Source organism: Neodiprion pinetum, chromosome 2 (assembly GCF_021155775.2).
Source record: "Neodiprion pinetum isolate iyNeoPine1 chromosome 2, iyNeoPine1.2, whole genome shotgun sequence".
NCBI lineage: Eukaryota > Metazoa > Arthropoda > Insecta > Hymenoptera > Diprionidae > Neodiprion > Neodiprion pinetum.
In genome coordinates this window covers 27,088,487-27,116,167 of record NC_060233.1, presented here as the reverse complement: position 1 = coordinate 27,116,167, position 27,681 = coordinate 27,088,487, and the positions used below count along the sequence as shown (strand labels likewise).

General features: G+C 37.9%; 2 protein-coding genes across 3 annotated transcripts; both read right to left on the bottom strand.

Moving 5' to 3' along the window:
- Positions 1-869: 869 nt before the first annotated feature.
- Ppt1 (Palmitoyl-protein thioesterase 1) lies at positions 870-4,541 on the bottom strand. Its single transcript, XM_046610534.2, has 7 exons — positions 4,267-4,541; positions 3,106-3,215; positions 2,881-3,008; positions 2,611-2,769; positions 2,404-2,521; positions 1,278-1,436; positions 870-1,199 (listed from the first exon to the last, which is right to left on the bottom strand). Exons 1-7 carry the CDS (start codon positions 4,394-4,396, stop codon positions 1,056-1,058), a joined length of 948 nt encoding a protein of 315 aa, XP_046466490.1. The 5' UTR covers positions 4,397-4,541; the 3' UTR covers positions 870-1,055.
- A 1,440-nt stretch (positions 4,542-5,981) lies between these two features.
- Positions 5,982-19,781, bottom strand: LOC124211464 (uncharacterized). Of its 2 annotated transcripts, none has more exons than XM_046610535.2 (3): positions 19,392-19,781; positions 8,594-8,934; positions 5,982-8,320 (listed from the first exon to the last, which is right to left on the bottom strand). In XM_046610535.2, exons 1-3 carry the CDS (start codon positions 19,472-19,474, stop codon positions 8,028-8,030), a joined length of 717 nt encoding a protein of 238 aa, XP_046466491.1. In that variant the 5' UTR covers positions 19,475-19,781; the 3' UTR covers positions 5,982-8,027. The 2 variants fall into 2 exon arrangements, with proteins under 2 accessions (XP_046466491.1, XP_046466493.1); XM_046610537.1 differs by lacking the exon at positions 19,392-19,781 and adding an exon at positions 12,807-12,835.
- Positions 19,782-27,681: the final 7,900 nt, after the last annotated feature.

Sequence of the window (27,681 nt, the reverse complement as noted above, 5' to 3'; positions counted from 1 at the left end):
ACGCTGAACTGTAACGGCAATGGTGAAACAGAACCTGTAGAAAGTATTTCCGTGAATAGTTGGCCGCAGGCTCTTTGCCTAAGTGTCATTAACAAAAAATCGTCATACCTCAATGTCGTCCACTACTGGAACATACGCAATCTAAGCAGATAAATTGGATAATCTTTATTTAGCCTGCGAGCGAGATTCCAAACGTGTCTGCAATGAATTCAGAAGCCATTCAATTTTATTGGCAGCCCGCAGCCGCTGGCACGAAACTTTTTGTAAGTCGGCCAGCTGAAATCTTTAAGAATCAAAAATTTTACTATTTCTAACACCGCGAATCAAGTGACATATATTTCGTATAAAAACGTAATGACAAGGAAAAATATAGTTGAAAAAATCGATATTCTTTGTCTCTCAAATTACTATATTAGGCACACTTCATCACCCTTTCAAGCTTGGTACGCTTATTTATCAACACCCTGTACACTGAACAATGATGATATTATCTTGTGTAATACTATAATTCCATTTGACGAAAAAAATTATTCAAGTAATTGAAAAATTAATTACTAACTATGTTGTCGACTTTCATTTCTTACGACGAATCCTGTACATGTACTTTGTAGCTTGAGTGGAAAGAGTCAGAATATTAAATTATCATAGCGTTAATATAACAGTTCATTGGTAAAAATATTTACTTGTAACCACGTGTTGAAGCTTAATTCCGCGATCAATGTAGGGTTGAACCGTGATATAAGCGGCTGGATATTTATGTGTATACATCATTAGGTTTCTGCTGATAATAATTATTTAAACACTTTGATAATTATAATATTTGGAACGCAGATATTTAGATTTATAGATAACATTCACACGTGAACTCATTTCTTTTGTATTACTTTATGAGTATGTTTATTTTGTTCGATAAGGTATATTAAGATCTTCACAAGTTATTTCTATTTATAGTCGTATTACAATCAAGAGTTTCATCTTATTTTTGGTATAAAATTATTTTATAAAAACATATATCAATCCGTTCACATAGCCGTATGAGTGGAGAACAGATTTAATTAAAATTCGAAAGAATTCCCGGACAAATATTTATTTATTATATTCTCGATAAACCAAACATCCGTGAATTGAAGATGATCCACTGCAATGGACAAAAAATCAATCTTCCCGGCTTTGTCCATGGCACGTAGACCGAGACGATCCTGTCGGTGAATAAAAGATGGTTGAAATAATGCGGAGAATGGAAAAATTTGATGCACGTTATAAAAATAGGTATATACCTCTGTGTAGATGGCAGACTCTTGAAGAGTTTCAAGTTGCACGGATTGGCCAGGCTTGTAGAATCCAAACCATTCTGATTGCCGTGGTTGAACCATTGTGTCGTTCTCAAACATTACCAGCACCAGCTTCTTGAGTTTCTGAAGGTTCTGTCTGTAGTCCTGAATTCAGAAGTAAACAAACCCGTTTCAGCCAACAGGCTCACCGCTTTTGTGCATCAAGCATGATCGCCTAGTTCTGGTTTGCTTGATATTTGAACATCACTCGGTAGGACACTAGAATTATTGGACACGAGATTACTTGGTCACAGACAGATTGGACACAGAGATTTATCTGACATAGGATTTTTTTTCCACTGCAGCATTAGTAACCACCCTATGTCATGAACTGGAAGAATTGTACAGTGTTGTTAACTGGATACACTGAATGAAAATCGAATACGAAGTTTTGGGCTACTTTTCCATATCTTAACAATTTTGGTTTCAATCCAGTGTTTGAAGATTCATTCAATTTCTTGGTCTGTCAAAGTTTATTCAATGTGCAGTGTCTTATCGTGCTGTGTCCAAAATCGCTGGTGTCCAATCGGAGTTTTTGAAATCGTTTCAATTCTCGGTATCGAATCGGACTGTGTTGAATAAATCTTGTTGTCCAATCGGAGTGTGTCCGATTAATTTTGTTACCAATACAGCTTTCAGTTATTTTTTCTGTCCAATAACGCTGGTGTCCTATCTGGGCTATCCAAACGGGGTTTACTCGAAATAATCTGACTGAATTAGCATTTGTTTGAATATCGTGAAGAATGCCGGAGTTAGCGATATCTGTTTCGAAACCGGCAGTGTAATTGGGCTCTAAACTTTATTGGCATATCTTCGCCATATGAACAGTGTCCCGTGCAAATATCATCCAAATCCGTTCCACGGTTCGACTGGCCGAGTCCTGCTCACGAGAAATCTTAGCTCACATACATCCACTTCTGAAAATACTTGCCAATAATATTTTCGGGCTTCAAGCTACGCTTCTCAACTAATTTTAGGATTCTTTATCAATCCAACGCTTCTGCGATGGCAAATGTATAGCGTGCTCTGTTTACTAACGATCGCTACATCTGCAGCTTACCGAAATTCTTACCTCATTCAAAGTCAGCTCGTTGTTGATGTCGGCGAGGAAGATACTGTTCTTTTTGTACTCATCTTCCTTCAGCGGGTCGTGCCAGTATTGGGCCTGAACCAGCTTGCGTTGCACCTCCCTTGAATTCAAATTACGCTGTTAAGAAACCATCGTACCTTTTTGACTTCGACAACACGTTACCCTAAGTCGTTTCAATTAGAACATTACTTAAGATAGGCTGCATAGTTGAGCATCCGTCGCAAGTAGTCGCAGAGGCGGTGCTCTAAGGACGCGCAATGTGGAAGGCCGTAGACTCCTTGGTGTTGACCCCCAAGAGAGATGAGGTTCAGCATTGGCGGGTTGGGACACCTCTGGGCGACCGCTCGTCTTGTTCAAACGAGTAACCAATATTAAGATACGGATTAGATATTGGAGCCTTTGAAAATGTTGTTGTCATATTTTTAGGTATAGTATTTTTCATCGTTATTATCTTATTACAGAAACTGTCCTCCTTGTGAAAATCCTATGGCGTTGTAGCCGCGTTGAAGACGGGTGTCCTGCGCCAACTGATTACAAGCTTCGGCAACTTGGTCGTTTACATTTTTGAAGAAGCTGTTTTCAACATCCTACAAAGAGTGACTAAAGGTAGTAAAATTATAAAACAAGTACTGTAATGAGCGTGATGAAAGGTTACAATCGTGTTTGGTGAATTATTGGGTGTACCTCGATTTCGGAACCCCCGATACGAATGGATTTAACGTATACACCAGTTAAATGGACTTCGAGTATCTTCTTTATCTGCCCAAGACTGAAAGAAAAGCAGCAGCTATCACCTGCAATAATTATTTACGTAACTATTCGTTGGTTCTAATGAACTTGACGAACAAAACAATTCGTCAAATTTATCAAACAGCGAAGCCATGCGATCATTTTGTATGTTTAGACTGTTTGGACACTTTTCTAATTACGGCTGGAAAAAGATCACTTATCTGATCTGATCAGTAATCGGAATTTCTCAATTATACAGAACGAGATAGTATTCTCGAAACTTTTTGAAATTGCAAATGGAATATAAATATTGCATCGGTACATGAGTCTGCAAAATGATTTTTATGATGTTTATGTGAACATGACTATACTAATAAATTATAATACACAGAAACGTGACAGAATACTTTAAAGTGAACAGTTCATGTTGCATCTCTGTTTGGCCAAAGGATTCGAATAATTTAAAAAGCTCATAATTCAAAATTAGTTGAACATCTTATGTCCGATGAATTTTATCTTATGAATCCATCCGCTTTTCAGTAATTATCAAAACACCGATAAATTGTTGGAGTTGGGTAAATTTTCCCCGGTTTTTGCAACGTCGTTGGATACAGTTACCCCTTTGTTGTTGGTCGGGCGGCAATCCGACTTACAAGAACACCGCGAAACCCGCCTGACCGACTGTAACATTGTCTGCATTACCGACTGACAAAAACGACGAAGTCATGAAGTGAAAGCCACACTGAAGCGCACAACAACGGTAGATAAAGAGTTCGAAAAGCAAGCTCGCAAAAGCTCATCATAGTCTGATTCGTTCAAAGTAAACAGAGTAAAACTTCACGCTGGTTGTGAGGGCAGAGCTAAGGACATGTAGATTAGTCGCAATATGAACCAATAGGGATATATTTAATAGATTGATAGAATCTGAATCGTATATGCGAATAAGAAAACTGTGCTGGCATCTTACGGGCAAATTGCAAAGACCAATGAATTAGAATTGTATACGACACGGGTGCCGGTTGCTTGTCACTTGTTTCGACTTGTTTGCGAGATTAGAGATAAATGTTACTTCAAGAACATATTTTCTTTCTCATGTTTAGCGTTAATTCGACTCACCCATTCCGTGCCAAAGAACAACTGGAATCTGGGGCTCAGGGCCGCCGTGATTCTGGTTCTCAGCCACTGAGTATTCACAACCGAATGTAAACACCGATAGAAATATTACTATTTTATATCCCGCGGACATTTTAACGTTTGACTTCTACCGGTGACAAATGAACAATCCACCACGTGTAAATAACGTTTACACCCCTTTTCAAATTGTTATATGCAGTTCACAAATATGCAATGTCAGCCTGATAAACAAGTCTGTGTATACTAATGTTCGCCTATTTTTTTCATTGCGCAGAGCCTCTTGCGGGAATTATAGGAACTCGTTGAAACACACGCGTATTACGCGTTATAGGTATTTATCTTCGGACGATGCTCAGGATTTCAAACTTGACTAAATCCCTTGTCATTATTTTCAATTAGTATCTGGAAAATTCAGATTTACTTCAGTGAAAAAAAAGTAATGACCCGGTTCCGATGGGATACAGCATTTTGCTTAACGTTATTTCGTAGTTTCGTTATCGTCGTTAAGTTATAAATTTTTGACAATTTCATTCGTCACGATTAAATTACGGACATTTTCAAATTCCGAATCAACCGGTATTACTCTGATATATTAAATTTCACCCCAATGTGCACTTTACGAGGTCCTAAACAGATTTGCACCCTACAAAAATATTTGATTGTGTCTTATCATTATTGAATATTACGTACTTCTCGGGTACTTTTCGACTTCAATAGCGTAATATAATTTAAACTTTGCATAAAAATTGACCCAGTAGCCATATTACGGTAAAAAGCCAATTATCAACTACATTATTCAGTAATAGAACCTGCAATTGTAACGTCTACTATGTTTAATTTGCCAGCGTAAATCATACTTTGCATCGTAATTACATGTATATTGTACACGTAAACATACGGCACGATGTTTCTATTGCTTTATTACCTAAATGTTTTTTTACTCTCTTTGTAAACTGCTGATATTTTCACGAGAAAGAAAAAGTCAGAGGTTAGGTTGCGCGGTAATTACAGGGCCACGGCGTATAACTTGAGCTGCCAAAGAATGGGCGATAAATTTAGTAACGTAGGGTCTTTTCGCAGGTCTCAGGGCCGAAAAACACTTCCGGGTGAAGAGTAAGCAATGTGGGTCGCAAGGCTACATCTGAATAGTGTTACTACGAACCGACGTTTGGTGTGAATATATTTTTGTAAACGCGTGTACACCACTCGAGACGAACCTCATGTGTCCAAATTGCGACGCAAATTTTTTACTCACATGAAAACGTGAAATTTTAAGTGAAATATCCGCGGGAATTGTGCGTGTGAAAATGAGTCGCGTGTTATGTTTCATTTTACAATTAACCAAATTAGGTATTTCCCTTATCCGTATAAGCTCGAGAACTTTCGATAATCCACATTTTGCGATAACATAAGGGTAAAATGTCACAATATTATCTTCGTAGTTTCCTTGGTGGTCCTAAAGAATCCGTCAAGTGTGTGGGCAGTGTTTACCCCTTTTGCCTTCATCTCCGAATAATTTATTCGTCATTGCGTTCACTTTACTTGGCGCTGATAAGAATCTTGGGAGTTAAACGTCTATTTGTTATGTTTTATGCAAATCAGCAATCGTCAACGATTCAACTTTCGTGTATATTTTGGTTTGATGAATTAGAAAAAAAAAAAATCATAACAGGTTAGAAATAATTTTAACCAGTGTAAATGCATCACAGAGTTATTATTTTTCACACACATTTATTATCAAATATAGAAACAGATTCATTTCGCAAGAAAATAAAAAAAAAAAAAAAATAGACATCAAGAAAGTAATAATCATTCTTTCGAATTCAGTTCGTAACACGGGGTGTATAATGATATATGGGATTGATTACATAGAATATATTGAAACATGTAAATCTTTTGCGAGGATAATAATAGTTAAGATTATTATAAAATTTCCATTGTACATATGTACAACGCGCTGCAGTAATTCGGTATACCTATAATACATATTTGAAGAATTAGCAATAACATAATCTATATAATATTAGACTATTTTCAATTATTCAAGCAGTCTTTTTTGTGTCGATATCGCGACACTATTTACATGATATACTACACGTAAACATTTCTTTTTTTATCATCAAGGGATTATGCCAATAAATGAACATGTCGTCTAGCGTATGAAATATTTGATACTATTTATATATGGTAAGTTCTATTCATTCAATGGGATTTTTCATTTCATTATACATTCTTGTATTGGCTCAATCACCCTTCTACAACTGTACGAGTACTTTCGTACCTTAAATTCGATTCGATTATAAATTTTCAATTACCGTAGCATATAAGTATACCTAGACTACTGTATATATGATTTTTAAGACAATGCAATTATATAAGGCTTTAATTTTTTGCACTCGTCGTATCCTACCGTATTATGTGAATTTACGTGGTTGCTAGTCGTGCGGAATTGACCCACAATTTAGCCAAGCATGTGTTTATTCGCGTGTTCGAAGAAAATTACAGTTTAAACAGAGACAGAAGAGAGAAAAAAAAAAAAAGAAATAAAGGAAAAGTTCGAAGTAGGTAACGTTCGTTTTATAATAGTTTTTATCGAACACGCGGCATTCTGACTCAACTGACCGGGTATAAATATATTAAATAATGAATCGTAATACCAGTTATAACGTATATGTAAATAAAATATGAAATGACCGAAGAATCATTTGTTCAAACATCAGACACACGGTTTCGTTTACTTATCGTATAAAAGCGGCTTTTCGCTGCCATATCTAAAGTCTTGAAACAAAGATAACTGTGAGAAACAGGATGAGATAAAAAAAAAGAAAAAAAAAAAAAAAACGACTCAAGGTGCCCGGTTGAAAGCAATCGTGTGTAAACCTTGGCTGAAGGCCCTAAAAGTACCAGTTTACAATGACACGTATATACTACGTATGAGATTCGATAAATTAAAAATCCGCCTGCACTAAACCGACTTTGATATCCTAAAGAAGGTATCCAGCTATGTATAGCGAGCATTCGCGATGATGCAGAACGATTGTAAATGGTCTCAAGTTCGCATAGCTCGCAACCACGTTCGTCGAGTAGGTATCGCACGCGTCACGTTTCAGGACCAAGGGGCAAAACAATCGTGTTAAATATCAGATCACTTTGAAGAACCAAATAGACAGAGAATTGGCTTTGCGCTGATTGACTGTATGTACTGTACAGAAGTGACGACTGGTCGTAAATTTCATCGAATGACGCGAATTTGTCCATGCAGTTGTCATCGCTATTGCGAAGCCGTTACCATTCTAGGATCGAGAAATTAACGTCACAAAATTTCGAATGTGGAACAAAGTTTCCCAAGAATCGTTTGCACCCACACAGTCGTATATGTGGTTCGAGTATCGCTTTATCGCAGGCTTCGTTCTTGGCCTCGTTAGGGCTTTTACTACTGACCCGTACTCGCCTTGTAAATCAAACCCCGCATAACGCATCAGAGATGAACACTTATCTGCACAAGTCTCGGCTGCTCAATGAACACTGTACAATTCGCACAAGTATGTGAAGATGTTGGATTGGAACTTGTATCACACTCAAGTTCCTCCATCCTCACATTCGTCACGTGATCCTTGAGTGCCGAAACAGCTATCGTTTCATCCAAATAACTGAGAAAGTGCTCACCTCCGGTATCACAACCGTTTTGGATTACTCGATTAATTTCCATAGGGCATATTCCGTGGTAAAATTCTGAATCTAGACTAGTACAAGACCCTGTACAGATCCCCAGAGTAACGTCTGCCTGTTATACCACCACGGCCACGGTGATTTGCTCCACAGAAGTTATCGCTCAGACCGTTGAGCCGTTTTTCCAACCTCAAATGATTGAGGAATCTGTCTTTTTTTGACCTGCTGAAGTGACCTCGACCCACTGTCATCCTCAAGGCCGCCTCTTCTTCTGCCGACATCGAAAAAGTTTTCTCATCCTCAGTTTCTTCGTGTTTATTTACCGCGAATGATCCGCTCAGACGATCTTCCACGTCCGAATCCGAATCTGTAACGAACAAAGATGTCTCATTGATTGGCAATGCGCATATTCATAACAATTTTGCCAAATCAAGAAGTCCTGTAATTGGCAATTCTCTGATTTTTGCAAATGCTTCACGAAATTTGTCAACTCTACGGAATCCGATACTATTCATGGAAATTCATTTCGGTAAACTCAGATTGAAACTTTAGCTGGATTACAGCCGTCGAAGATCTGAAAAAATTCTGCGTGGTCAAAAATTATACAAGGTCATTTGGGATTTCGGATATTTAAACTCACCCAAATACGATCCGGAGTCTGAAGAGCAGCCCGAGGAAGAAGTGACGTCCCAGAACTGGGGCTGAGGGTTGCGTTTCAAGCTCGGGGTTGAAGTAACGACGCAGGTGACACGAACGGCCGACGGGTTGTCGCACCGATTCGCTATCATCGCAGTGTCGAAGCTGGCAGGTCTCTTCCTGTATCGTTGACGGTTAATCACACGTGTCCTCTGATTCAGGTGGGTTACTGGACTCCGTTTGTCGACGACTGTGGTTGGCCGCTGCGATTCATGGTCAACCGTATGACCCAGCTTCTGGTTGTCCGGTGACGGCGATTCTGTAGCTCGTTTCAACTCTACGCATCTGTAAATCCGAACAACACATCTCATTATGGTCTTTTAGAGAATGAACGAGACGATGATAACTTTTTTGCGAATGTTACAAGATTGTAAAATGCATAAATATGGCTTGTGATTCGTGAATCTTGCATGATCAGCTAACGCGGAAGGATCTCGAGAAGTCGCTAGCTCCCAAGTAGCCCTACCAATATTTCAATCTCGTCTTAGGCCCAGGGTCAAAGGCTCCGACGGATGACGAGTTTGGGTCTGAGTTAGTAAATGTCGTTATCAGCCACATGCTTTTAGTGCAGGCTGTTCGTCTGGTGTACCGTGCGAGTTATTGTGCTCGTGGAACCGGCGCCGCATTGTCCTTTTAACCTCTTGGCTCTTGGCCCTTGCCTCACTGTGTCTGGTTAGGCATGAAAAGAGATCTTTCTTCAGCTCTGATAAGAATGAAAAGCTTACGGGGATTGATTCATTCACGTGATTGTGACAACTCGACCTCGCACGAATGCTTTGTGCGAACCGTTATGGATACACTATACACTCAATAATATCTGTCTGGCTTTTTTCGTTCGTGACGCGGTTTCTATTTCGGTATCCAATCACGGCTGCACGCTTGCTCTTTGAATATCGACATGATGTAATTCCGGGTATTATAAATTATGCACCGTAACATTCGTTCGGTAGATTGAATGTAATTTAGTTCTTCGTTTCGTCGCTGGAATTTTTTCCACTCGTATTATATGGACCCGACAAAAAGAGCTGACAAATGGTTAAGTGAGAAGCAGCCGCTGCGTCTTGCGAGTTAAGGGCAGTTTGATGAACCCTGACCGAGAATGGGTTAAATTGACATGGACCGAACCCGAAATAGAAGTCCGCAGCAATTCTTGCGGAGATTAAACGAACAGCTCTTCATCGAGATCTGATTTACTTTTTCTCTGTATTCGAACTTCGCTTATCATCTTTTTGCAAACAGTTATTAAACCTCAGTTTTACGAGATAGTGACTGCGTGGTTATCTATCTGTGCGTTTGCTGCTTGCTTATGAATCGGCAAAACGTCCAAGTACAATCCGGTGCGCTCGCACTCGTCGTGAGTAGAGCTGAATGCTCGTGTTGAAGTTGACTGAGATTGGTTGAACCGAGTTGGACCACACAATCGTGCCTTGCTCACGTATGTTCCGGGTACAAGAATGACGTGTATACCAGCGACATGGGTCTTTGCCCCGAGTTACGAGTCGTCACTTCTTGCTCCTGAACAGAGAAATTAGCGAGGGCCCTTTTTTGGCGATACGTTTCTCAATATCGTCCTGTTACGTAAGGTAGATTATCGCTGGCCTTTAACGCAGGTGTCCATCGGATTCCATCGACTAATTATGGAATACTCCATCTACCACTTAAGTATTCGATTTACGTCGCATGGTGATTCACGGATACTTGTTATGCATGTGCACTCGAGCAAGGCCATCACACACGACTTTGATTGGCATATCACTTTAAACACTAGAACTTAAATTTATTGGAAAGTAAGGCGTTGACCTTTAAATTGGATTATCAGTACAGTGCGACTTTCGTGTTGCGCATTTTTACAAGAGGCACCTTTACCCAAAAATGAATGTCAATTGGATTCCGCATTCCACGTGAAAAAAAGCTGAGTATCAATTCCCGAAATTCATGTACCAGGTGACACACAACGTGGTATTCAGCGAAACAAGAAAACATTCGAAGCCTTCATTAACACAATTCATATACAAGTTCAATAATTAACGTTTCCAATACCCTTGCTGTACAATTAGGACCTTTGCCCACAGATCCAACACGCTTACAAAACATCCACACATCGCCTTCTTCGCATGCTCATGTCCAATGTTCTCTTTTTCTACTTTGTTCCCGATCTCACATTTATTTCCGATCGTGCGCGAATCGATTCGCAACGCATGAAGCTGGTGTGGTTCTGAAATACCTCCCATTCATTTACTGTTCTAGTACGACTTGTTTGGCAGTAAACAAGAATAACTATATTAAGTAAAAACACGTCGATAATATGTGATTTGAATATTCGTTATTGCTCTGTATGTTTACAGTGTTTCCAAAAACTCTGAATTCCCTTTGAAATAGTTCGGTTTCTTAACCGGTCATTAAAATCAGAAGATAAATTATTTCATTATCTCAATTTTCGTGATCAGCTTATATTCCTCTGACTTAACGTACACCTCTTTTACAGATCAAAAGGTTTGAAAGAATTTTATTGTCTGAACGAATCCAAATTGCTCTATATAACTTCACCTGATTTTATAATAGCATGACTTGGAACAGCTTCGCGTGACTTCAACTGGCCTTTCATGATCATGTGACTTCATCTAGCATCCAACAGCTTGGAACCATTTTGCCTAATCTCGCGTGCCTTCTTACGCGTAACTCGGAATCTTTTTGAGAAGCGATCAAGTGTGTATTATTGCTAACTTATTCGAGTCGAACGGCAATAAACTTGTCAGAATTACAGTTCGGTTTCAATTAGGTCTTTTATAGGTAGCTCACTTCGAATAGCGTTAAATTTGTCCACACGATTCAGATGATTTCTTATCGACAGTATATAAACCTCATTCTACGAGCGGTTGACCTCGGAAGTCGCCACTGAATCGCTACTGCACCCAGGACTACTTCTGGTTTCCATAAAAGGACACGAGACAGCGTTTGATAATTAGGAACATCGTTGCATAATCCGTGTTTAAAATCTTTCTCAAGTTTCCAAGACTTTTATTAGCAGTGAACCTTGAACACGACGCCGCTGTTCTATTGTTGTATAAATTCTCTGGACTCGCATCACGGCGCGAAAACATCGTTGTAACTGTCGTCCTGTCTGTCTGTGCATCTATCAATCTAGATTTATAAAAGTTCTTCTCAAGTGTTGATCACCGTTGCCGTTTACTATACAGCCGGTACAACATCGGAGACATGTTTATACGAGACGCGGTGTGCAGTGGGCGTAACTTGCCGGATCCGCAAACTCACAATCAGTCCCAAGACGCGCCAACTAGACGAGAGACCAGCCGGGTGCACGAGCACCGAACACGATCAACACACACCAACAACAACCGTCTACGAGTATAGATATTACGTTATGCTCAAGTGGACAAACTCCCTACACGCGTCCAGTCATCTAACCATATCATGATCGGTCTGTACGCTGTCCGCGGACATTCTTGACCGCCTCGGACTTCACGACATCTCGGTTCGGTCACATCGACACGTCAAGGTCTCAAGTTCTCCAACTTCCAAGGTCCCAGCTCTTTTTCCATCTTTTATCTCGTTCACTCGACCATTCGTATTCTTCACATCGATGAATCCCCGTTCACCATCATCGATCTCCTTCAATTGGTACGAGATTACGTTCCAATCGGTGACTTAATACTTATATACCGTCGATTACGTCGAGATGGAATCCTCGGGGTATAACATTCAGACTAGAAGTTACCGATCAAACTTGTGCGAAAACATTTCGAACGATGTGCGACGTCTCATTTAATTGCTTAGAAAACTCGATGAGGCGTGTTAATCATCGGGTTGACGAGGATTGGCGTGGAGAACGTACAAGTCACGATGACTACGTTCAATTTTCATTTTAAGAATACGAATCGTCACATGTGTTATACAGTGTCGTACGACTTATCAGGAGAGAATCTGCTCTGTCGTCATCTCTAGACTATATCGCTGCCGTTTTGTACCTACCACTGCCATGTACAATATCGTACGCAAGTAGGTACGTGCACCGAATCACTTTGTGTTTAAGAACACCTCGTGTGCTCTGAGTAGCGTGGCATTGCAGGCTGCAGGGACACTTTTGCCGCTGCTTGGCCACTTTAATTGAGTATAATTGATGTTAAGAATAGACGCACTTATACCCACGCATGTTTCCTCGTAGACTTCACTCGCATGAAACGTTGCTCGCTAGCTCACGTGTTATGTTGTACGGACTCACGGTTCGAATCGAATTAGGAGGCGTGGAACGCACCGGTTCGGTGCACAAAGCGCACAAGAAGTGGGAGTGAGCGATGTTTCTTCATCATCAAACATCCGCGTGGCAGGAGCAGAAGTGTAACAAACCAAGAAAATGAATAATGATGTGTCTGGAATGCAGACTCAGCAAAAAAGCATCCAAAAGAGCAAACGACGAGGCAAACTTCGATCAAATTCAACACGATTAAATCAATATTTTCGCGACAGGAAAAAAATTTGATGTACACAGTATTTAACTCGAGGAACTCCATTCTCGATTATTTCAGAAAAGTTTCCTAATTATTTCATGATTTTTGTAATTCAAAAAAACACTTGTCTCAGTCCGTCTCTGAATAGATTCCAGCTCATTTCAGACGTAAAATGAAAATCTCCTCCAAATCGCTCGACACAAATTACTTCCTCAGAAGCTATTGTTGGCACGACTTAAGTGATGTTTTATTGGACACCGTATTGAGGTAATCAAAGATTCATATCAGGTGATTTGTACAGAATTCATTGACAAAAAGAGACTGATCTATCGACACTGAAAAAAGGTGAAATAATGTACAAGCTTTCTAAACCTGTCGAAATTGAATTTTTTATTCGCGAAGGAGAGAGTCTTGAGATCGAGATTCAATTCAATCAAGATTAATTTCTCCACTTGAACCTTCATTTGATAATTTTTTTTTTCGTTGGCTTTCATCGTTTTTTTTTTACTGGACTGGTATATCGTCAAGCCACGACATAAAATCTTTGCAATTTCCATTCCAGGCTCATTTTTGGAACACGTTTTTTCAAAATGATTTACTCCGATAGATTTCCTCGAGGTTTTGAAGCAGTGATTCAAAAATTTAGTACAATATCTAAGAAAAATTCGTTTATTCATGTTCAAATGAAAATTAACCATGCACAGAAATCTTACAATACGAGAGTTTTGTTCGGATACGCTTTTCAAATATACAATCGTTTCTTCGAAACACTTGTCTACGATTATTTTCATGAAAATTATGACTTTCCATGAAATTGGCGGTTAATTAGCGGGCATTAAAATGATTTCTGGTTAATTTTTAACAATTATGTAGAACATCGAATTTCTTTTAACAAATAAAATTATTGATTTTTGTAGTTTATACTTGCATGTAATTAACTCAATTACTATCTTTGTCAAAATACTTTTCAGCGCTATTGTAATTCTATTTTTTCTCTTCTAGTTCTGTTTTTCTACGCTCTTGTTTCATTGTAAATATAGACACGCACGAGTATCACCTGTTGTGTACGCGGCTTCACGTCGACATTCCTCGGTCATCTTCAACACAGCGAAACGCGTTATTTATTTTTACATTCAATAGAAAACAAAAATTCTTCGATGTTTAGCCCTTCTTTTTTTACCGCCTTAATTTCACCTGCTTCCTGACTCAAGCAGTCAAACAATTCTATGCTAACGTCTGCACTGCCATGACGTTGAATTCGGACATCCAGAGAATGATAAACGAAGATAGAAGATCGCGACTTTGAGTTTCGGGTGAAAAATTTTGCCTGGGTTTGCTCCGCGTTGGCGTCTATAATTCCCATTTCTCTTTTCTCATTCCAGTATCGACGTTTACCTCTGCAATATAATTACAGTTTATTGTCACACGCTAAGCACACACGCACGCGCAGGGCTTATTCAACTGCGGAATGAGTGTTCGAAATATGTTTACAATGCGGGGTACATCGGATGTCAGTCGGAGTGCGTTTGCACACGTGAAATAAGTCGGGTTCTGATCCAAATACGTGACACGGTATACAAAAAACACACCCAGCTTTGCGAGCAATCAAGCATATCGAGCTGTTCAATAAAACCAATGAATTGCTAATAGCCCCAACAAAGCGATATCACGCCGCCTGGCCTTCGTCTTATGCGCACACTTGTACTCAACCGTGTGTACGACATGACTTGTACGATATCCATCAATTGATTTCCGTGCTCATACCGACCAATAAGGCTTTCTCCTCGAACCTGGCAGAGCCCGTAAAAGTGTGCTTGTATGGATTAATAAGGTTCCACAGTACCCGGGGTTTGAAAGAAAATTTCAACTTGTTCACACCAGAAGACGTCTCTACCGTTTCTTATCCGTGAAAATGAATTCAACCGCGTGAAAAAGTGATTTATCAATAAATCATTGTCGCTGGTGCGCTCAAAAAACGATGTTAAGTTATCGAGTTACCGTTAAAACTTGATGTTGAACATTTTGTTCTTCGCTTCATATACACCAACGCATGGTCGTTTAGACAGGACGAGGAACGAGTTTCGAGCTAGTTTTGCTCACGGAAAAAAGAATCCTAAAATTCTATCAACAAATTGACCTTGTACAAATTGATCAAGAGCAATTCTGTGCGAATTTTGGCATTATCATAATCAAAGTAGAAGACGAATAACTGAGAACGCACACAAATTTCCTGGATTAAAAATTGCGCGCATAAATAAGCCATCTGTTTACTCGCACCGAGTGCGGACGCACTGGAACGGACTGAAATTAGAGAGGCTGATCTCCTACCGAGACGTGGTGTAGGCGTAGGCCACGTCCACCACCAACACAAACGCTCTTGTGTAACGATCTGTACCTACTCGAGTAGCAGCAGCAGCTTGTATAAAGTTGGTTGGTATATTTTTAGTTACTTTTAAATTTGTCGCCAGCTAACGCGGATTTCGAATCCCCTGGAGCTCTCAAGTTCACAACCAACCGCAAGGTATTCCGATAACTATACCCTCGCAATAAAGCGTGGATCCACGCGATCGTTGTGATCGATACTCGATCGCGTTATCACGCCGGTTTGCGTTACTTCGGTAACGCGGGTTTATTTACGCGTAGGAAATTATCTAAGAGAACCTTAGGGGAAATGATAATCTCATTGCCGGCGAGCTTGCGTTGTCGCGCCATTTTTATTTTATCGCAAAACCAATTATAGAAACTTTTTATTGTAAATAAATGACCTTATAGCGTAGGTTTCTCTTTCAGCTTCTCGTTTGATACGAAATAGAAAGAACGGGTCTAATGAAAAAAACAAATAAATAAATAAAAGTTATAAAAAGAAGAAAGAAAAAACTCTAGGGATATATGCGTGCGAAATCTACGCACGGTTCGTAAGTAACGAATTTATGATTTATCGAAGAATACAGGAATGTGAGAAGAAAATCAATCTTGACTGAAATTGGATAATTCATTCGCCTTTGTTAGAAAATGAAACTTCACTCGTCAAAATTCGAGAAATAACTCAGATATTTCGTACGAAGAAAATGTTGCAATCAAGTGATATCACTCTAACATGTTGCATAACTTACTTGACATTTTTGTTTCAAGTTCAGGGTTCGTTTTCCATTTTTTTTTTTTTTTTTTTTGTGCGTGCTCCGGATCTGGCTCCAACTAAAATTAATTTAGCTTCAGTAGCACCTTCGGGTTTGGAAGCCGGTGCTTCATGGTTCGTTTGTTCTATTTCAAACAAGTGGAAAATGAGAATACTAGTTGGATTCTCATTCTCAAACAATTTGCTGATCTGTAGAGAAAAGCTTGATTTGATAATTATGGAAACGTTAATTCAAGTCGCGGAGAATACTTATTATTTCGAAACAATTACATTACGTGCTTTTCAAACAACATATTTATTTAATAGTGATAATTGAAGTAAAGACGTGTATGTATAAAGAATTTTCTCTCTGCCGAGAAGTTGATTTTCAAATTATATGCGTACAGTACAGAACGATTAAAAAATAAAGTTTACTTTGAATCTAACGTTCAGCTATTGGTAAAAAATTATACAAGACAAATTACAACTTTAATTTGGGTATTTGTAAAGAAGTATCCGCGTAGATTTTACCGAGCATGAAAAAGTTCAGCTATCGCTTTGAAAATTGTCAGATAGCATTCAGTGAGCCCTAACGGCCTTCCGGGGAATTGTTACTAATACGTCTAGGTGAAGGATGAAACAGTTTACGAAAAATTGTCGGTCATTATACCCATCACGATTGACCTCAGGAACTATCGGCCTAGTCTACATCCAACAATTGTAGTGGCGCTGAAAACTAAATCCAATGTTTTCCTACACGCCGATGACGTACACTTTAATTATAATATTACCGTTCATTAAGAACGTCAGATAGTAAATACACTGTATAACATATCCATTCTAGGGTAACGATACGAGAGACTTTTTTCGGTAACGATAATAATAACGTATATTTAATGGTGAGATGTTGTAGGAATTTTTTTTAGCACTGTTAAACTGAAATATTTTTGAGATTGTGATTTCCGAAACGCCAAAGCGTGCCTGATCGAACTTCTATATCGGACGTTCAGTCGCCACGAGTTTCTGTGCCAGAATTATTAAAACTATTTACTGGCGAACTGTTCGTACAAGCTTTCGTGTGGACGAAATTTATGCTTTGAGTTAGCGTTTTTGGTCTATCGCCAGAAACAGATCTGTAGCGAAAATCGCGAGTAATCCTGGTTAGAAATTGAAAAATTCATACATCAGGCAAAATTTCACAACGTGGAAAAAAATTTATGGCTTTGAACAGAAAATCCTGGCTGGAAATAACGTGGTTATATGCTCACTTGCGATAACTTTACAAAAGCGATGAAGTCTGTGATGGAAGGATGAAAAAATGATGGCTTTAAATTGTACCTATCAAACCTATCACCGAAATGAAACTTGGTGGTTACCAATCGCTGCAAAGAATATTTCATCACTGATGTTTTCTACCCACTTATGCTCAAGATGATGTTATTGGAACTTGGTAACTTTGATCAAGGTCACGGATAACTGAACCAACGTTCCGGCAAACTATTTTTTACTTGGTAAGCATACGTAGAAGTTACTTCAATCGCTAAATACGCGAGCAGCGACTTTTATTGGAAATGAAATTTTCCTTCGGTTAAAAGTGAAGGTGAACTGGGTTTGCACCTTGAGTTTCAAAGTCTTTCATTGAGTGTAGAAACGATTATCAACCCATATGGAATCGAGTGAATACCGCTGTACAGTTGGAAAAAATATGTAAGGTTTATAAAAGTTTCCACGCATCGTCGAAGGTCCGCTAAAAATCGTACGATAATTAAGCGAAGTTGTTGAGATGAAAAAACTTTAATCCACGAGATTTTATTATTGAAATGTCAATATTATTTGCGAGTTGTTTTGATGTTCCGATCCCGTATTATTGAGAACAACGAGTTAGCGATTAAGAGCGTAGACCTAATTATAATGTTTCCAATTAGTTTGAGCATATTTTCAACCGAAACCAAAACGAATGTTTTCATCGTTTAAATAAAATGCACGCCGTCCTCATCTGGCACTAAAAATAAGAATCAATGCTTAACAGGTACTGAAAAAACTTGGCTTGTTTGGGCTTGAGGAGTTCACCTCATTTCACAATTTCTTTCGTCAAGCTTCACTCCAAAGCTCGAATTGTATGAATGGAATAACAGAAGCTTGCGAAAAGTCTGTCAACACATCAAGCAGTCCCGACATTCTCGATTATCGTTCGTAATCTCACGAAAACTAACTTTGACAGTAATTCAATGACTCTAATGGAACTGCGGGATCTTCCTGGAACTTTTCCTTTCCAACTTTCGACCAGGTCGGAATACGTGCAACCATTAGGCTTATCTCAGTGTCGTGGTGGAATCAGTCATGGAATGTGGTAAATAAAGAAGAAACTTGGTAACGGGTCATCGAATTGAACTGTTTGTTCAATTCTTATAATATCCCAGACGGTGTAAACACTGACGAAGATACGCAGAGACATTAAATACGTTCTACGAGGCGATATATCTAACGGTTATTAGCCGAATGAGATAAGTTCAACCGGTGGTTTCGCCTGCAGAGAAAGTGACCATGCGGGCTGACACGAAGACGTGGTCTTCGACTATCACTCGCGGGTCCCTTTCCCTACCACAAATACGAGCATGAAATTAGTGACGTCACTGTAACGATAAATCTTCAGGATAAATCGTTACTTTACGACTTCGGGAGCTCTGACATTTGGTTAAGCACGATAAACAAAACGAACTCTAGCACTGATTGTGCAAAAACTATCATCTCATCATCACGATGCTTTGCTTCTCGTTCGACAATTGTCGGCCGATCGTAAGTCTTAAATTGTTCACCACTACAGTTTCAGATGACCATGAGCATGGCTTGTTTTATCGCTGCTCATATTTTTGTTGTTCCCGTTTCAATTTATCATTTATCACGTTGTGCAAAGTCAAGAAGAGATATCGGGCCTCGTGCTTCGGATTAACGTTTTCAAGATCTTGGGTTTTTATTATTTATTTATTTTTTATTTATTTTTTTTCTCTATTCTTTTACACTCGCAACAAAATTAATCCGCGTGAATTCTCTGCTTCGTTTTGGTATCAACCCAGTTGTAATTCCGGAAAATTGATTACGAGATATCGTTGCCGGCACGTCGGCACGGTTTAAACTCGTTAAATCCCAAAGTTTCCACTAACCTGTACTGAGGGTCGAGAAGCCTCTGACAATTCCAGGCCAATTGAATGGCCAAGGAGGCGAAAGTGGACGAAACGAGGCCCATGGCCGATTCCACCGGGACGGATTCCACTTTTGCCTGAATTTTGGCAAGCACTGTTCACTTGGACGATAATTTCTCTGTTAAAGAAATCCTCGACTGCCACAATATCTCACGTTTTCGCTCTGCAGTATTTCGATACTCTTGGAAGATTGTCGTCAACTTCAATGTCGGAAAAATTCTTTTCGTTAACACACATTCGCAGGTATGGAACACGCGATTCTCGTCGACGTAGGTACCGCAAGCTCCGTGTCTTGGGTCACACTGTGAGTTACCGTCCCTTTTACCGAGCGGCTTACGCACGCTAGCGCTCCGAGTCAGGAGGTGAGTGCCGTTTTCAATGCGTCAACTCGTATTTATGCTATATTCGTTGGTAGTCGCCACCAAACCCCCACCACGATCCTGCTAGGCACGTGCTCGCGTTTCCCGCGAGTCCGTGGTTTGAGAAAAAAAAAAAATAAACAAGGATAAAAGCTCGTATGTTTGGCGGATAAGCCCTTTCGGCATAATGAGAGAAATTTTTGGTTCCTCAACTATTTTCATTTTTCACCGCATTCGAAATATATAGTTCTAGGTAGAAAATGAAAATTAGTCTGGTATCCGTTACTATTCTTTTTCATTACGATCACTGTTGCTATATTTTCTCGTAACTGTTGTGAAAATTTAATACTTGTGCAAAAATAAATCGACGTTAAAGCCTTATTTAACTAAAAAAGTAGACTAAACCTCACAAACTGACTTTGCGTTGCAATAACCAAAAAAGGATCGACGATAGCCCAAAATGGTTAGGCGTACCTGGTTTTTCCTAATTCCAACAATATTCAAACACTTTTTTTTTAACGATACCTGTTTTACCGAATTCTTCCAGTTACTGTAACAAATGAAATTTCTCTCAGTGCACTAAAATATGTTTTTATTCGTCACATCTATAAATGGTTTGGGATCGCATCCGCCGTTTTTGTGTTGTTTTTTCGTCAACGACGCAAAAACCTTATCGCGACGTTAGGTTTGTCGATTTCGGGTAGAATTGTAAAAATTTTATACGTTCTCAAAGAATGATATCGGCCGTAACGATATAAGGTCGTATGTGCACTGAGAGGAGAAAGTCGTCGAATCAAAAAGAAAAAAAAAAAAAAAAAAAAATGCTACGATCAACTAAGTACAGCGTACACGGGCGGCGAAACGATTACTTGGTTATTACAATAATTTACAAGTTGCACCAACTAAATGAACGATACTTTTAATTAATTAAATTATTGTTTAATACGAGCACGAGCAAGTGAAGTCAAAGAAATATTAAGTTGAACGACCTGTATCATTCAGTTGACATGAAAATAATTTTGTTAATCTGAATATCATACTTTTTGATCCAGCAAATGTTTGATTAATGCAAGCTTATATTCTTTTGGTTCAAAATAATCTCAGTTATAACGGAACTGAATATTGAGTTGGAAAAATCGCAGCTAGGTACAAGCAACTGAATATTCAGTGTAGTGTTTCAATCATTAATTGCAACAACTCATTTGATGACCGTAGCTCATGTCATAAGGTGATGTTGTATTAAAATTACTATGAATTTCGATTGATGCGAGGGAACCATGGAATGGTTCCGATCAAAAGTAAAATTGATATTTTTAGCCTAATTACGCCAGTTTGTAGATTTTTCAGTAACGCAAATAACTTATGATTGTCAGTAAGTCGGATTAAACGCATTTTTGTATAGTTTCCGATTAAACGCCTATTACCTATACGCCTATACAAACTATTTTTCCATTTTTGAAATACAAAACGTGCTTCCTGGGTGATTTTAGGATTTTTTTTCAATCCAAGGTTCTTTGCGATAACAAATTTATGAGGCACTCCTGTTATTGAAAATGGTGCCTAGAAACTAATAGATAACATTTTTCAATGAAATCGATATGATTTAAAGTCTATGAAAATTTCAAGTTAAATTCAACAGTATGAAAAAATAAGTCTATATAAAATAAGCTTATTACAAAAATGAGATTAATATTACGTACACGGATAAAATGAGGCGAGTTTTAAATCCTCCTCTCTTTGAGAATGAACCGTAGTGCAGATTCGTATTGTTTTTTTTTTTTTATGAGGGTGGTAAAAAAAAAGAAGTTTTTTCTACCACTTACCCCCTCAAATGTTAGTGTTTTATAAAAAAATTATGAGCTTTTTAGCTCTAGTTTAACCGATAGTGTTCTAATGATAATAACCATGCTTTTTTTTCGTAGAGGTTTGGAAATCTTGAAAATTCAGCTTCACGTATCAATGCATGGATTTAAAAAATGTCGAATAGCTTACGAGTATTTTGACTTCCAACGAAAGTGAAAGATTCCCATGTTAAATGAATGGAAAATAAAAATTTTAAGCGCGACCTGCTAAACTAGAGCTAAATACCTCATCTTTAGGAAGGATCTTTTTTTCTATCAAACGCTAACATTTGAGGGAATAAGAACTAAAGAGAACTTTTCTTGAAACGTAGTTCGTCGTGAACACAACCAATTTTTAAACAATTTTTTAATTGTTAGGATTCAGTCGTTTGCAAAGAAACATTCAAATAACTTTTGACATCACTTCGTGTCGTACCTACTAAAAGGTTCGAAAATGATCGTTTAGCCGAAATGAAATTGCAATTGACTCAAAAGTAGCCTTGTTCATTATGCACCAGCCTTTGAATTTGTCTGACAAAAATATCTCTTGAAAAAAAAAAAATATACACACATTTCCCGCGGTTCTACCGAATATGCAATTCTCCAGCGTTATTTCATGCAAAATATTTTTATCGCAGAGTATATTTTTCAACTAACAACGGTTCGACAATTATCTGCATTATCGTTTGCGAGAATTAACGTTCTAAAAGCTCACTTTGATATCTGTACATGTGTACAAAATATTTATACTTCATACATTCCTACGTTTCACTCTTTTAACAAACGACGAGATTATTTACCCGTAGCTTAACAGTTTATTATGTATCCTCTGTATCTTTCATAAGTTCAAAAGTAGCCAACTAATGTGATCATACGTAACAACGTGCTGATAAGTTTTTCTCAAATCGAGTAAGATTTACGTAAGTATTATGCTTTTCGTTCATCCGGCAAGCCACTCGTCGTCCGAGTTTCCTTTGCTCCGTTTCATCGAGATTTCCCTGCATCTTTGTTTTTAGCTTTCCAAAGTAAACTGACGTTCCTTCCGTGTATTCTTCACTTGTTTTTCTTAACACGTATTTCGCACTAGTCTTTTACTCTCAGCACACGTACGATCTAAATATACAAATTGTATATTTATCCCTCTGCTAACTATATTTAAGTATTGCGTACGTAATGTAATCAATATTCATAGTACACCACTCATCTCTTCGCTACTCATCGTCAATTGTTTGCAATTATATAAAATATATATATATGTATATATATATATTGCGCTTTGTGTTTTTCAAGTATATTCTGCTTCTTTTCATTATTTTCACGTTTGCCTCATTATCTCATTAAGACCTCATTTGCCCAAGTGATTTTACTTTTGCGATACGCCTCACATGTATATATATATATATATATATTTTCTTCTTCGGTGACAAGAAGATCATCAAAGAAACAAATCCATCCCATAAATATATCTCTTTATGTGAAGATGAAACTATAATTGATTTAATTCTTAAATTCACGCTGCCGACGTTGAAACATTAAACACAATTAATTGTTGTACGGTTTTTTTTCCGAGATTTAATTACGTGACCTTGTAGCTATTTATATCGTTTGTTAGATGAATTATCGATGCAATGACACGTGTTACACTCATCGCAGGTGATAACTGTATGTCCATGAGATTTGTAAAAATTTTCGATAGTTAATTACAGACAGATGTTACGGATGACGATAACGATCTCAGATCAGCAAGTTGGCTTTGTCATTTATCCATTAACGTATGATTTTTGCTAAGAGTTAATCTACATCTCATTGACAATGCGGCGCTGTTCCGCTTATCTTCGAACAGAGAAACCGACTCTTACACGATCGATGCGTAATATTATGATTGCGAGCAACTAGTCACTCAGAGGAATTTATTGCGGCACAGTGAAGAATTCGAGAAACAATTTTTATAAATAAATAAAATTTTCCACCGTTTACAGTTTTAGTCCTATAAAAATTTAAGTTGCCTCAATTAATCGTTTCTCCATATTCTTAAGCCAAGCAATTTCGAACCTCCGTTTTTCAAAGGGTTTGATTGGTAATTTTGAAAAAAAGTTTGGCCGAAAAAGCGTTCTAGTTTCTTTGTTTTTAATTTCAACAAAATTTCAACCGCAACTTTATTTGCAACATAACAACCGTCTTCAGTCAAAGGTGCTCAGATAAGTTTTTATCCTCATTCATTCCGCAAACTATTCGATTATCAGTTCCTCGTAAGGAATGTCACGATGAGTGCAGGCGTCAGTCTCTTATCGTCTTCTTATCGTAACCGTGGCTCGTTTTATAGCCCGCATAAAGAGCGAATAAACAAGTTTTAAATATCGCTCAAGACGAAGTTCCGCGACAAATTACATCCACTGTACACGGTGATAAATTCGCAAAGCGTGGCTAAGATTCGGAGCTACTCTTGTCCTCGTTTAAACAGGCGACACATGTTGCAAGTTGGTGCAATCGAAGATCGAAAATGAAACAAAGGGAGTGTCGCAACGTGTACAAATCTATGCTAACGTGACGTGTCGCGAATACGCGTATTCCGATCGTCACGTATGAGAATTCATTCGCACTAGCGTTAATCGGCACGATTCTCAGGCATGCAAAATACGCACGAGAAACGTAGCTTTGAAAGTGAGTGGTAAAGGATGTCTTACCAAGTCCGCATGAGAATTGATTAGTGCTCGCGTACCGAGGAACGGTCATCGTGTGACCACGACCATGAAAACGCGTGACTTTATGAGTCATTGGCAAAGAATATCTGCACACACTCCGGTGCAAAGATGATCTTAGCGAGGAGGCTTGATAAGATCGATTATCGTTAATAGGCTATTTATCTGTTATTTAATCTTGGTGATCGGTCAATTATGTAAACGTATTTTTAGTTAACGTTTCGGCCCGGATATGGGCCCTCCTCAGAACGATTTATTTATTAAACTGTCAAGAACAACAAATATTTTTTATAACAGAAGTACAATCAGACATTAAATGTTGTAGGTGTAATACTCTTAGGGCTATTATATATTATTGGTTAGTGAGTACATTTTGATTAATTGAAAAAAAGATAGGCTTAAGAGTGTTATTTACCTTTTTTTTTTTAAATATAGTAAGCGGACTAATATGCAGTCGAATTCATAATTTACAATTTGTGGAGACAATGTTCTTTGAGTAACGGTAGTCATTGTCACTCTTCTGGTTGTTTTACATGTAGGAGTTACGAGTTGGAAGTCATTGATTAAAAAGATTAGAAAACTATGTTTCTTCACAGTCTATATGTCATTGTATTAAAAGGTTTTAAAGAAGGTCTTTTTAGCAGTAAAATTGGTTCGCACAATGTCCAAGAAGTGGAGCTGGGATCTTTATGACTATGTTCTCCATGTCTAACAAAAATTATTTTTAGTTGAACCGATTGGGTCAACTAGTGAATAGCGACTGATGGGAGAAACAAATATGATCCAGAGTGAAGGTGAACCTAGTATAAACAATTATACAGAATAACAGAAAAATATTATGTGAAAAAATTATGTAGAAAAACTGTGCTATGGGGACAATAATTTTATGTGTCTAGTTAAGGCTAAACAATATGTGTTGTGTGGGCGGAGATTAGCGGTTTGTAAATATTACTTAAATGTTCAACATCTTGTCTAACGTTAATAGGCTATTTATGTACACCGAGAGAAATTTTTAGTTCCAGTTACCGGTCAGTCCTGAACTATTTTCATTTTTTACCACAATCGAAAAATATAGTTCTAGGTAGAAAATGAAAATTAGTCTGGTATCCGTTACTATTCTTTTTCATTACGATCACTGTTGCTATATTTTCTCGTAACTGTTGTGAAAATTTATTACTTATGCAACAATAAATTGACGTTAAAGCCTTGTTTAACTTAAAAAGTGGAGTAAACCTCACAAACTGATTTTGCGTCGCAATTACGAAAAAAGGATCGGCGATAGCGCAAAATCGTTAAGCGTACCTCGTTTTTCGTAATTCCAACAATATTCAAACAGTTTTTTTAACGATACCTGTTTTACTCAACTTTCCTAGTTACTGTAACAATTGAAACCTTTCTCAGTGTACGAGGAAAATCGAAGAAGAATTCCAATCTGTAAATACGATGATGTTTCTAGTTTATTTACTCGTAAAGGAGCCCGCGGTATTAAGAAACTCCAACTGTTTGGGAATTTACGTGATTCAATATCACTTTTGCGATTACATTTTTCGAGTGAACTTACTTTCAAGACGAGTCTCGACGCTTCTGTATAATCGTTTTAGGTCAACGTTCATAAGCTGCTGATGATACTCGTGTAAAAATGAGTAAACGATTATTGCATGCAAAGAATAACTGAATGATTGCGATCCGAAGTATCGGAAGACGCCTTCTATCGATCTTTATTCCACTCCGCAGCTTTTAGAATCAAAGTCTGTGTCAGATTGCGCCAAGACTTCTGCGGCATACGTACAATTTAATTGTTACCGAAGAATAAAACAAAAATCTGACAGTTCGAATCGAACCAACGATTACCTCGTAATATTTTGGAAGCCGAGTAGTTCTGTAGAAAAATGACGAATCGTCTTTTCCGCGTGGCCATTATCGGTTGCTGATAACCAATAAACTCGAAGCGAGTTTCGGCAGACCGGAAGATTCATTTCTTACTTTGACTGTTGTATCCGAAATAATTACGTTCATTAGAATCTACAGCGATGTGAAGTGGCCTGGATTTTCCTTCTGTGCATAGGTATAGCTTTGCGAAATATCTGAGAATAAGTATTGAAAACAAGCTAATGCGTGTCATAAAACAAATTCGAAAGAAACGATTAGCTTAAGTATAAATTTGTGATAAGTATATGTGCGCAGGGGTGTTTGTTCGATGATTAATTCTCATCTACCATGGATTAATTTCCTTCTTCTTGTTTCAGGACGCGTTGAATTCGTCCAAGTCGATGACCTATTTCTAAATTACACAGTATCACTTTCTCATTTTCGTAATATGTAGGATTAGAAATTTTTTCCGGAAGAGAATGTGTATAAAATAATTACGTGTTAATGTATTTGACTTCGAGTGTGCTCAAGCGTTTAAGTGCCATAGATCATTTACTCGTCGTCAGTTTACGCAAATTCGTAATTCGAATTATCTGTAGAATTAGGATAAACAGATCGTTCGTTTAAGGCTATTAAATACTCGTGATAAACGTTCGTTTTCTCTGAGTAAATATTTCTTCTTCTCAAACAAACGGTTATTGGCTTACCTTTTACATATTCAACCAACTCACCCAAAGCGACGTTATTCGTGCCTAATGTGTCATTCGTGTAAGAAGGGACTGTTTTTTTTTAAATTTATTTACAGTCTTAGTGAGAAAATTGGGTCGATTAATTTCATAGCTAATATGTATTCATATCGGATTTACTTGCAGTTACGCTTTGCTTGTTGCACCAGTTGTTTGTTTCTTTTTTTCTTCTTACTTTTAAGCATCAATATAACCAGGTTAATAATTAAACCAAATATAAGCATATCAGAAAGTTTCTTTTATTCGAATAATACAATTTTCTTTTCGACAAATAAGAAGCACTTCTTTGAAATAATGGAATATCCATAGCTTGGGAAATGAAATAAAAAAAAAAAAATACCATTCGTTTGATTGAAGATTCATTTTCTTTAGCGTGAACTATTTTATCTTAATATAAGCGATGACGCTGTAATTTCGATCAGAGTTAAGTTAGTCACAGGGTAAATACATTCGAGCGTCTTGTTGATAAGAACTGTGAAATAAGTCGCTGTGGTGACGTTTAAAATTTTTCTTTGGTCAGGGATTAGTTTCAATGACGAAAATTACGAGCGTACGGATTTTATTCAGCGCGACAAACTCAGGAAGAAAAACTTTTATCTACTGTTTTTATACCCTCATAATTCTGACCGAACTTCCAAGTTTTGGTTAAGATTTTTTTTTTCAACGATACCGTTTCAGTAACAACTTGAATTTCATTTCAATCGAAATAATTTTAATCGTTCTATCGAAATTGTTTA

Bases quoted from the DNA above. Each gene is read 5' to 3' on its own strand.
- LOC124211464 (XM_046610535.2), bottom strand. From the start codon at position 19,474: ATGGGCCTCGTTTCGTCCACTTTCGCCTCCTTGGCCATTCAATTGGCC. The intron at 8,935-19,391 runs GTTAGTGGAAAC...TCGGATTTACAG, and splicing joins CTTCTCGACCCTCAGTACAG to ATGCGTAGAGTTGAAACGAG. The intron at 8,321-8,593 runs GTGAGTTTAAAT...TGTTCGTTACAG, and splicing joins AGACTCCGGATCGTATTTGG to ATTCGGATTCGGACGTGGAA.
- Ppt1 (XM_046610534.2), bottom strand. From the start codon at position 4,396: ATGTCCGCGGGATATAAAATAGTAATATTTCTATCGGTGTTTACATTC. The intron at 1,437-2,403 runs GTAAGAATTTCG...TTCTGAATTCAG, and splicing joins ACGAGCTGACTTTGAATGAG to GACTACAGACAGAACCTTCA. The intron at 1,200-1,277 runs GTATATACCTAT...ATTCACCGACAG, and splicing joins AGTCTGCCATCTACACAGAG to GATCGTCTCGGTCTACGTGC.